At 46.0% G+C, this 11,624-nt stretch overlaps 1 protein-coding gene across 1 annotated transcript; it reads right to left on the bottom strand.

Moving 5' to 3' along the window:
* Positions 1-2,443: 2,443 nt before the first annotated feature.
* On the bottom strand, positions 2,444-5,202 carry LOC108922222 (trypsin-2-like). Its single transcript, XM_018732212.1, has 5 exons — positions 5,163-5,202; positions 4,496-4,658; positions 3,985-4,244; positions 2,838-2,974; positions 2,444-2,613 (listed from the first exon to the last, which is right to left on the bottom strand). The coding sequence occupies exons 1-5, from the start codon at positions 5,200-5,202 to the stop codon at positions 2,464-2,466; spliced, it is 750 nt and encodes a 249-aa protein (XP_018587728.1). The 3' UTR covers positions 2,444-2,463.
* Between the last annotated feature and the right edge of the window lie 6,422 nt (positions 5,203-11,624).

Below are 11,624 nucleotides of genomic sequence, written 5' to 3' on the forward strand. Positions count from 1 at the left end.
AGTTGCCCTGAAAAGACTTGAAAGTGAGGCATCCATGGCTGTGGTGACTAGTAGTACGTCAATCCACCGCTTTACAGACCTTCCTGCTCAACAGTACCTGCCCAGTTTGCCCAGCATGATTACATTCCATTGTCTGCAATCACTTGTCCCGAGCAGGGTCATGGCAAAGTGGGCCCTACCCAGCAACGCAGGGCACAGGGCTAGTAGGGACATGCCTGGGATGGGATGCCATTCCATCACAAGGTACCCCAAGCGGGGTTTGAACCCCATACCCACCACGCAGTGGGTACCGACTAAGCCTGCTGCGCCACCACCCCTGCCCCCCATGATGTCCTTTTCCATTGACTGTTCTCTCTGTATGATGTGTCTGAAGTAAGAGAGTCAAAGCCGTGTCGTCTGAGCTTCCAGTGACATCTTTGGTTTGATCTGCTGCAAACCCACACATTTGTTTTCTGGGCCATACAGGGTAAATGCAAGATTCTTTGCCAGCACCATAGCTCAAAGGTGTCAATTTTCTTCTTGTCCATCTTCTTCAGTGTCCAACTCTGGCATCAATATGACATGACTGAGAAGACCATGGCTTGAACTAGTTGGACTTTTGTGCACAGAGTCATATCTCTGTACTTGAGAATTTTGTCCAAGCCCTTCATGGCGGTTCTGCCCACAGCAATTCATCGTTGGATTTCTTGGTTGATTGTCACTTCTTTAAGTTAGTTATTTACTAGTTCTTTAAATTATTATTATAATAGTTATTTAGAAGTTATTTACTATCTCTATTTCTACTCCACCAAGTCTGAAGTATATGTTTTAATTAACCATAAAATTATCTGAAAATACAGTTGCATTACTGATTCATACATGGATGATCTTGTCATCACAGTCTTCTTAACACAGGCTACCTAAAATTAATTTTGGTGAAATTTAGAGTATATAATAGATTTTTAGAAGTTTACATAGATTACTGTGCTTATCTAATTCAAGCTGGAGAGAGATAAAGAATGTGATTTATTGGTGAATTAAATATTCTCAGTATTTGATTGACTGAAAATGGGTGAAGAAATTTCTGCAATGTGCCACAAAAGATGCATCACACTGGCTCAAGTTGTTACAAAGATTGGAGTGACACATTTTCAAAGATATGCACAATGTTCTAACTTACATTTATTCATTTAGCTGGCACTTTTCTCCAAAGCAATTTACAGCGTTAAGATTACAATTATTTACCCATTTATACAGCTGGGTAATTTTATTGGAGCAATTTAGGGTAAGTACCTTGCTCAAGGGTTCTACAGTTTGAGGTGATGATCAAACCTGCACCCTTTGGATCCAACAGCAGTTGTGCTACCCACCACACTACCAGCTGTCCTGTTAATTCATTTAATAAATGTAATTGTACTGTATTTTCTTCACTTTTGTATTCTATATAATTTTTCTTTGTTGTGGAGCAAGCAGTCCATATTTATAAGGTCAGCTCATAGCTGACAGTAAAATGCACTTAATCAGAGTAAGAGTGTGGGATCTTCCTAATTCAACTCACTTCCACAATGTTTAACTTCTATCTGGTCTTCATGAATGTTGGTGATCAATATCAAGATGACAAGCATTGCAGAAGGGCTGAACTGGAATTGAACAAGAGTTTGACAGTATGTTTTTTTTTTTAAATTCCTTTTCAATAAGGTTTAACTTGAATGTAGCTCAATATCCATAAAAATGCAGGGAAAAAAATCTTACAGTATTGTTTATTTACTATGGCTGTATCTTGGATTTTTAAAGTGACTCCAAATAAATGGATACACATTTATAGTTTTTATTGACATTGCAGATAATGAAAAAAGTGGCCAGAAACTGACAGACATTGTACATACTGCTTTGATAATCAGCAATCTGGTCAGAATTAAAGACTGTGGAAATGATTTATTTAATATTTTTAGAGATTAAGTTAAAACCTGCATTGTTTCTAAATTGTATTTTTAATGTGATGATCTGGTACAGTGTTACAAACGTAAATGTATTTTTATCACAATTCAAAGTGACAGTCATTGAAATTAAATATAGCTTCAATAGTTTCCAAACACATTTGTGTATACGCAAATGCAAACTTCTCAGAGAACTACGGACGTGAGGAGCAACAGGTATGATTTTTGCTCAAAAATCAGAAGCTGAAGTGCAAATGTTAGTTTTTCAAGGAACAGCAGGTACCAAATGTAATGTGGTAAGAAAAGCACAAATTTCACCATAAAGATAAGCTATAGTGTGAAAATGTGCAAGATGAAAACAAGTAAACCAATTTAGTAATTCTTAGTGCTGTCAGTAGAAGGGAAAAACTCATGACCTAGAAAGAAGCACACTGTTTCATGTCATCAAGGAATAATGCCATACTTAAAGTCATTAGTTTTGTCATTGTTTATTTGTGTATATGTACACATATACAGTATTTGCATGCATGTCTTCACTATCATATTCTCAGTTGCTGGCCATAACGTTATTGATCCAGTCAATGTAGCGACAAACTTCAGCGTAAACCCCAGGATAGCCAGGCTCTGCACAGCCAGATCCCCAGGACACCACACCCTGAAGCTGACCATGACATACCAGAGGTCCACCGGAGTCACCCTGCCAGGAGATACCAGCATTAATTAAAGGTAAATATGTATTAAGAGAGATGGCGTGCAAAACTGGCAATAAATGACAGCGAGCGTAAGGACGTGGAGGGGAATGTGAGAACAGATAAATTGAAAAAAATCACAAGGTGTCATAAGTTACAAGACATTTCGCACCATAAAGAGTTCAACCATGTGTGGTTCAAGAAGGTGTGACGTGTGTGACAAAGAACAAACCTGACAAGAGTCTTTGCCTCCCTCAAGGAACCCTGCACACAGCATGTTGTCTGTTATAAGGCTGCCGTAGGAATTCCGGCACTGAGACTCGGAGAGGATTGGCAGGTTCAAGCACTGCAACACTGCTGCATAGTGAACTGGAAAACGGTACAAAAAAAACATTTCAGGTGCATAGCATTACTATGCTGCATATCTTTATGTAGAACTACGCGTGGGTGGTGAGCCCCGACCCACTCGGCCCAGATATCAGGTCGGTCGCTGCTGCATCCACATCCATGGGCTCGTGTTGCACGGTGATGTTGGGTGCGCAAGAAGTCGATGGTTGTGACTCCGAGGCCTCCTGAGTCGATTTTGCAGCCTTCCGGGCATGCTGCCCGCACTTTCGTTGTGCCGGTGTCTTGGCTGGTGTCTTTCGAGTCCCGGAGGCCTCGGATTGCTCCCTAAGTGCAGCTCGTCGATCGCAAAAGTACTTTGCGTCGTGTTTCTTGGGCTTCTTTGAAATTTTTAATTCGATGATTCGCCTTCGGGCCCCCTACCTCGGTCTAAATTTAGGTTTTCCTGCTGGCGCGATATGCGTCCAGTAGTGCGGCTCTGTAGCTACGAGCTGAGGTGCTGACGTCAACGCTATGACACATGGTTTGAACGTGGTGACATCTAGCGCAACGCACGGCAACTCCATAACAAGCCAAATGTGGGACATTTTCGCAACGTTGGCAGCTCGCTCAGGCTGAACCGGCAGCGACCGTTCATATGTCGTGTGATTCGGTGTTCCTTCCTCTATCCAATGGTATATGCACTATCTCTCTGTGTCTTTTTCATTTGTGAGCAGTAGCGGCGAGAGGGGGTCGCATTTTGACGTGACGGTTGCATTTCTAGGTGACGGTCAATTCCCAAGTTACCCCCCATACCTAGTGAGGAGAAAGACGTAGTTCTACGTCAAAAAATCAATTGATGTCCCGAGGGTAAACAGGTCACAGCAACCTGAAATTACTTATATGTTGTACATAGAAACAATAATAACATTCTGTATTAGCACCATTAAGTCCGACACGGAAAAGTTTAACTTTCCTTTTTTCCCACAGTGTCATTTTCCCTATACATCTTTGTCACCATATTTTCCCCTCCATGCTCAGGTTTCTCATCTTACCTCCAGTGTTGATTTGGTTGCCCCAGCCAGACACTAGGCACGCTTCCCCAGGCCGAGCACAACTGGAAGCCAGGGGAATGGGATGCACAAACTCGTTGAATACAGCAGGCTGTTTCAGCTTAATAAGCATGATGTCATTGTCATAGTTGGAGCTACTGTAGCCAGGGTGACGTATGGCTTTTTCAACGAAGATTCTTTGCTCTGTTCCCTCCTCGGCATACAGGTCATGTTCCCCAAGATGGACTGCCAAACGAGGAGCCCTGTTTGATGAGGTTTTAAAAAGTTTGAACTGGTTGAGAAAATGCAAGCTATTTGGATTTATAAGGATCGACCTTTAAAAACTAAATAAAATGCCACCGTAGAATAAACTTAGAAATAAATGGAATAGTAGAACAAAGACAATAAATGATACAAAGATAAATACCATATAAAGACCAAATTAAGTATTACATTTATAGGAATACTTTGAACTCATAATGCCTGGAAACATATGTAAATTTCATATACTCACGGAATGTAACAGTGAGCAGCTGATACCACCCACAATTTATTTATTAGCGATCCGCCACACCAGCGTTGTCCATCGTCATAAGTGAGGAAAACTTGCCATTTCTGAGAGTTGCGGGGGCATTCGTAGCCTCCAATTATTTTGTCACTGTCTTCCTGACCATACACTGCTGTATCGCATTCAAAACAGCTTCAATAATCATACTACTATTTGACAAAACATATCACAATAAAAATCAAATGAAGTGGTTCTGACAAAGTACGGTTCGGACAAAAAGCATTTCATTCATTGCCGCTTCTATTCCAAATCTGGTTTCATGGCTGAGAGAAGTTAGCACATTCCAGTTCACACACACACACACACACACACACACACACACACACACACACACACACACACACACAGTCTACAACTGCTCATCCCAAGCGGGGTCGTGGCGAGCTGGCGCCTACCCGGCAACACAGGGCGTAAGGTCGAAGGGGGAGGACACACAACCAGGACGGGACGCCAGCCCGCCACAAGGCACCCCAAGCAGAATTCGAACCCCAGACCCACCACGCAGTGGACACTCATTGCAGTTCAGTCAGATGCAATTCATTAATACTTTTAACTGTCTAAAAAAATAGCATTTTTTCAGTATAATTATTCACATCCTGAGCAATCATCTTACCAGCTGCCACAATAAGCACAGCAAATACAGAAGTCCTCATGATTCCTTGTGTGAGAACTTAAAGACAGTAGCTCTGACTAAATGGGTGTAAACTGTAGAGTATATATACATAATCACAACCCAAACTGTCATACCACCGCCTTCCTGAACAAAATTTAGATTGGACAGTATAAGTGCCTAAAAATAGGCTTTCTCAAGCTTATGTTGTACTGTTGGTCTTGTGAAAAACTCCATCTGTTCAAACTGGTCTTATCAAATTCTTCAATGACATCAGCTGGTCAAAAGATACGACACAAAGGTCAGGAGTCATAAGAAAGCCGTGACCATGAGTACCATGTGGTTAGGAAGTGGCTTGTGACATCACTTTTTGCAGGATATTGCTTGGACTCAGATTTGGTTTTACTGTATTGCAGGCCTGGAACAAGGTCTAGGAAAAACAAGGCAAAGACAAGATAAGTAAAGTTTAATCTAATCAGCTTCATTTATTTTGATAAATATACGCTCATTGTAAAAGTGATGCCTGCAATATGTTCCAAAAACGTTGGAACAGGAGTGTACTTATCACTGTGTTACACCAGCTTTCCATTTACTTATATTAAATAATCATTTGGGAACTGAACACACTAACAGTTGTAATGTTGAAAGTGGGATTTTTTCCAAATTCCTGCTTGATATAGGACTTCAGCTGCTCAATAGTCCTGGGTTTCCATTGGCATATTTTGCGCTTCATGATGCGCCACATCATGTTCTCAGTGGGAGAAAGGTTGGGACTGCAGGCAGCCCAGCCTAGGAACCACTCTCCCCTACTGCAAAGTCACACTGATGTAATACACACTGATTGTGGCTTGGTGTTGTATTGCTGAAATGACCAATAACATCCCTGAAAAAGACATTGTCTGGATAGCAAATTGTGTTGCTCCAAAATGCATAGGTACTCTTCAGTATTAATGGTTCCTTTACAGATGTGGTCCATACCATGGGTACTAACACACCCCCCATACCATGACAGAAGCCTTGGCGTGGGTAATAATCAGGGATGGCCCTTTTCCTCTTTGACCCAGAGAACACAAGTCCAACCAACCAACATCAACAACCGCTTGTCCCAAGTGGGAGCCTAACCCAGCAACGCAGGGCGCAAGGTCGAAGGGGGAGGGGACACACCTTGGAAGGGATGCCAGTCCACTGCAAGGCACCCCAAGCAGGCATCGAACCCCAGACCCACCACATGGCAGTCACCGGCCAAACCCACCACGCTCCCCCAGAACCCAAGTCCATTTTTTCCAAAAACAAGTTGAAAGGTGGACTCGTCTTAATGTGGTGCCATCTGAGGGTTACGTTACATCTGAAGATCATGGGAATTCAGTATTGGTTTGTAGGCTTGCCCTTTACTCACACCGATTTCCCCAGATTCTCTGAATCTTTTAATGTTGTTATAGACTGTAGATGGTGAAATCCCTAAATTCCTCGCAATCGAACTTATCATGGATGTTCTTTTTATACCCAATCATGATAATGTCACTGTTTACCTATTTGCCTGTGGACAGTTCCAAACTGGTTTTTTGGACACTTTCCACAGATAAAATATACTGTATCCCAACTTTTGTGGAATGTGTTGCAGGCATCAAAATTGGAATCAGCTTATATTTATACATTTATTTTGTTTATGAGGTAAAAGATTAAATATCTTGTGTTTTTACTATTTTCAATAAAAAATGGGCAAAAAAGCATTTACAAATCACTACTTTCTGTCTTAATCTGATTTACTATGCCAACTTGTTTGAAAACAGAGTTGTAAAATTAAATCTGACATTTCAAATCACTCAACATTATGGGACGGCTGGTAGCACTGTTTCCTTTGGATCCAAAGGTTGCAGGTTTAAATCCCCTCTACAGCTGTAGTGCCCTTAAGCAACATACACACACATTGGCTGAAGCCACTTGTCCTGAGCGGGGTTATACATAAATACCCCAAATTACTCCAGGAAAATTACCCAAATGGGTAAATATTTGTAGGTATCTTAATACTACAAGTTGCTTTGGAGAAAAATGTCAGCTAAATGAATAAATGTAAAGTGGTCGCTGGTCCGTTGGACCCTCATGCCTCAGTCTGCCACGCCCACGTAATCGGCATAACCGGATACACCCGGGGCTCGACAGGTTAAAAGGCATAAGCGAACGATGAGTGTCGCGGAACCTTGTTCGCTGACTGCTCACTCGCTCTGAGTCAGCCTACCTGCTGCCTTTGTACCCTGCTCCTCACTCCTAGCTCCTCTTCCCTTTGCCCGTTTCCTGAGACTGTTCCCGTCCTGAAACCTGACCCGCGTACTAGTGTTCTGACCTACTGCCTGTTTCTCCGATACTGGATTTCCTGGTGTACCTCATTTGCAGTCCGAACACCCTTGCCTGTCCCTGACTACGGTTCCTGTCTAGCGTCTGAATAAACCCCTATGCATCCTGCACTTGAGTCCGCCCCTTCCTTCTGGGACGAAAACCATGACAGAAGGTTATGCCTACGGAACGGACTCAGCGGCGCTCGACTGCGTCAAGAGGGCACTCGCTAACCAGGGAACTCGTATGGGTTCGATGGAACAAACCCTAAATAGTCTTGCTGAAGCTTTCCAGTCCCTGGTGGGAATGATGAAGGAGCAAGGTCTGCTCACGTCGGCGGACCCCGCCTCTGCACCCGTTTCCAGGTCAGAACCGCCGGCAGAAATGTCGCCGCCGCCTCTGCCACCACCACCTCAAGATCTCCGTCTTCTGCTACCAGCCCGTTTTGAAGGTGATTCCGCTCGCTGCACCGGCTTTTTGATGCAGCGTGAGCTGGTTTTTTTCGAGCCTGCCACAAGTTTACAGCACAAACATAAGCCGTATTACTTACATCGCGTCGCTCCTCGCTGGTCGGGCTTTAGATTGGGCCACTGCCACCTGGAATGCAATTCAAAGTCAACATACAAAGACTTTAAAGCCCGATTTCAAGCCGTGTTTGGTTTACCCCCGTCCGATGAGACTATCAGCGAGAGATTATTTGTGATTCAGCAGGGGGAACGGACGGTGGCAGACTACGCCATAGAATTCCGCACCCTCGCCGCACGCAGCGACTGAGGCAAGTCTGCACTCCTGGCCAGTTTCCATAGAGACTTAGATTCTCGTATTCGAAAAGGGATGGCGTTCAGAGGGGAAAAGTGGACCCGAGATCAGTTCATTGACACAGCGGTGGCCGTCGACAATGTCGCACGAACCAAGGAACCTCGGTGCCGCACCTTTCCGGAGCGAACCGGTCACGAGTGCGGAGGAGCGGAGCCCATGCAGCTGGTGCGAGGTCGCTTGTCTCCAGCTGAAAGGCAGCAGAGGTTTCAAGAAGACCTCTGCCTGTACTGCAGGGAGCCAGGCCATTGTCGTCTCCAGTACCCCGCCCGTTCCAGAGCCCAGGTGAGTGGAATTCTCTACTGTGACCGCTTGACTGTACCCGTTTCATTGTTATGGGGAATGGGGAGTGTATCAGTCCAAGCTTTGGTCGACTCGGGGGCCGCTGGATGTTTCATGGATACTAAGTTTGCCCAGTTCCACAAGATACCCCATAGCCCCATGTCCCAAGCACCTGAAAATCAACGTCCTGGACGGGCAACCCCTAGGCAGGGGTTTTGTAGATTCCCAGACTGTACCCATTCAAACGTCCATCGGGGCTTGTCACCATGAAACGCTTCAGTTTTACCTTATCACATCACCTGATGTCCCCGTGATACCGGGCTTTCCGTGGCTAGCTCGTCATGACCCCATGTTCACTTGGAGTACGGGAGAACTAACCGCTTGGGGACGTCAGTGCGAAGGTAGATGTCTTAAGTTGCCTTGCAGGACGACCTCAATCGAGGGTACGGCGCCCGCACAGCCGCTTCTGATCCCTCCTGAGTACCAAGAGCTGGCCCAGGTTTTCAGCCGTGAGCACGCCGCCAAGCTCCCTCCTCATCGCCCCGGGGACTGTGCCATTGACCTCTTGCCAGGTACTTCACCACCTCGTAGTTGCATTTATCCACTGTCCCGGCCCGAACACCAGGCACTACAACAATATATCACAGAGGCACTCTCCTCCGGCATCATTCGGCCCTCCACCTCTTCAGCCTCTGCCGGATTTTTTTTGGGGAAAAAAAGGATGGAGGGCTACGCCCATGCATAGCTTACAGGGGCTTGAATTGCATCACCGTCAGGTACCCCCATCCCATGCCACTAATCACAGCTGCCCTCGAACAGGTACGTGATGCAAGGTGGTACACGAAATTAGATCTCAGGAGCGCTTATAACTTCATACATATTAGAGAAGGGGATGAGTGGAAGACTGCTTTCAATACCACCATGGGGCATTATGAATACCGGGTAATGCCCTTTTTCCTTGCCAACGCACCGAGTGTTTTTCAGGCCTTTGTCAACCATGTGCTGGGGGACCTGGTCGACAACGGGGTGCTTGTCTACCTGGATGATATCTTGATCTGCTCTAAAGACTTACACCACCACATTGAGTTGGTTAAACATGTGTTAAAGCGTCTGCTCTGGAATCACCTGTATGTCAAGCTTGAGAAATGCGAGTTCCACCGACAACGAGTGTCCTTCCTCGGCTTTGTGCTGAACCCAGATGGAGTGGCCATGGACCCCGGTAAGGTACGTGCATTACTAGATTGGCCGCGTCCGACCACTACAAAGGCCCTACAACGTTTCCTCAGGTTTGCAAACTTTTATCGTCTCTTCATAAGAAATTTCAATATGATCGCAGCCCCTCTGACTGCTTTAACAGCGAATAAAGCACATAGACTCCCTTGGAACTCCGAGGCCCAGCAGGCATTCGATGAACTTAAGCGTCGGTTCACCTCAGCGCCTATCCTGCGTCAGCCAGATCCTGAACTCCCGTTCATCATGGAGGCTGATGCATCGGAGACCGGGGTAGGTGCTGTGCTGTCCCAACGCCAAGGTACACCTGAGAAAATGTACTCGTGCTTTCTTTTCTAGGAAGTTGTCCCCCGCAGAAAGAAATTATGACACAGGAAACCGGGAGTTATTGGCTATGAAATTAACGTTAGAAGAATGGCGCCATTGGTTGGAAGGTGCCAAACATCCCTTTTTGGTATTAACTGACCACAAGAATCTGGAATACCTTCAGAGTGCTCGACACCTCAACTCCAGACAAGCCAGGTGGGCTCTCTTCTTTTCTCGTTTCAACTTCACTGTCACCTACAGGCCTGGAACGAAAAACACCAAGACCGACGTCTTATCACGCATTCACGAGGAAAAGCCAAGCCCAGAAGAACCGGCTCACATCCTGCCCCAGACCAACGTGGTGGCTCCCATACTATGGGACATAAACCAAGGACAGGACCCCGAACCCGAACCATCCAGAAAACCCACGGGTAAGCAATACGTTCCCCTGGGGATGCGCAAGATGCTTCTCCAATGGGCCCGCGACCATCCAGCCGCAGGCCATCCCAGCTTCAGTAAGACACAAGAGCAATTACAGAGACAATTCTGGTGGCCTTCCCTGAAGGAGGACGTACAAGACTACGTCCGGGCGTGTCCTGTCTGCACCCAAACAAAGGTGTCAAACCAGAAACCTGCCGGCCTCCTACAACCATTGCCAGTACCCCATCGCCCCTGGACCCACATAGCCTTAGACTTCCTAGTTGATCTCCCCAGCTCGCAAGGTAACACCACGATCCTGACCGTCATAAACTGCTTTTCCAAGGGATGTCGCCTGGTTCCCTTGCCCAAATTGCCAACCGCATTAGAGACTGCTGAACTCCTCTTCCATCATGTTTTTCGTCTCTACGGATTACCCGAGGACATCGTATCTGACTGCGGGCCTCAGTTCACCTCACGGGTATGGGAAGCCTTCTGGAAAAAGTGGGGAATCACAGTGAGTCTAACCTCTGGTTATCACCCGCAGGCCAATAGACAAGTAGAACAGCTTCAACAACATATTGGGACGTTTCCTCCGAAACTACTGCTTTGACACCCCACAACATTGGGTACGGTACCTACCCTGGGCCGAATACACCCACAACACCCTTACCCACACATCGACCAAGCACTCACCATTCCAATGCATCTTAGGCTATCAGCCGCCGCTGTTTCCTGGCATCCCGAGCCCAGTAACATGCCCGCTGTGGACGCCTGGTACAGGAACAGAAGGAAGGTGCGGAGGTCAGTACGGGACCATCTCCTCCGCCGTCAGTCACAACTCAAACAACAGGAAGATCGCCAACGACAACCCCTCACCATCTTGCCAGGTCAGAGGGTCTGGTTGTCCACCCGTGGCCTACAAGGGCCATACATGTCCAAAAAAACTCAGCCCCAGGTATTTGGGTCCTTTTAAGGTCTTACAACAGGTCACCCCTGTCACCTATCAGCTGCAATTGCCCCGGCACTTGCGAGTACATCCCTCATTCCATGTGTCGCTCCTGAAGCCCATGGCCACTTCTC

This window comes from Scleropages formosus, chromosome 18 (genome assembly GCF_900964775.1).
Source record: "Scleropages formosus chromosome 18, fSclFor1.1, whole genome shotgun sequence".
Taxonomy (NCBI): domain Eukaryota; kingdom Metazoa; phylum Chordata; class Actinopteri; order Osteoglossiformes; family Osteoglossidae; genus Scleropages; species Scleropages formosus.

Coding starts and splice junctions, on each gene's coding strand:
- LOC108922222 (XM_018732212.1), bottom strand. CDS start 5,202: ATGAGGACTTCTGTATTTGCTGTGCTTATTGTGGCAGCTG. Junction 4,245..4,495: donor GCTGCTCACTGTTACATTCC/GTGAGTATATGA, acceptor CTCATCAAACAG/GGCTCCTCGTTTGGCAGTCC. Junction 2,975..3,984: donor CAACCAAATCAACACTGGAG/GTAAGATGAGAA, acceptor ACCGTTTTCCAG/TTCACTATGCAGCAGTGTTG.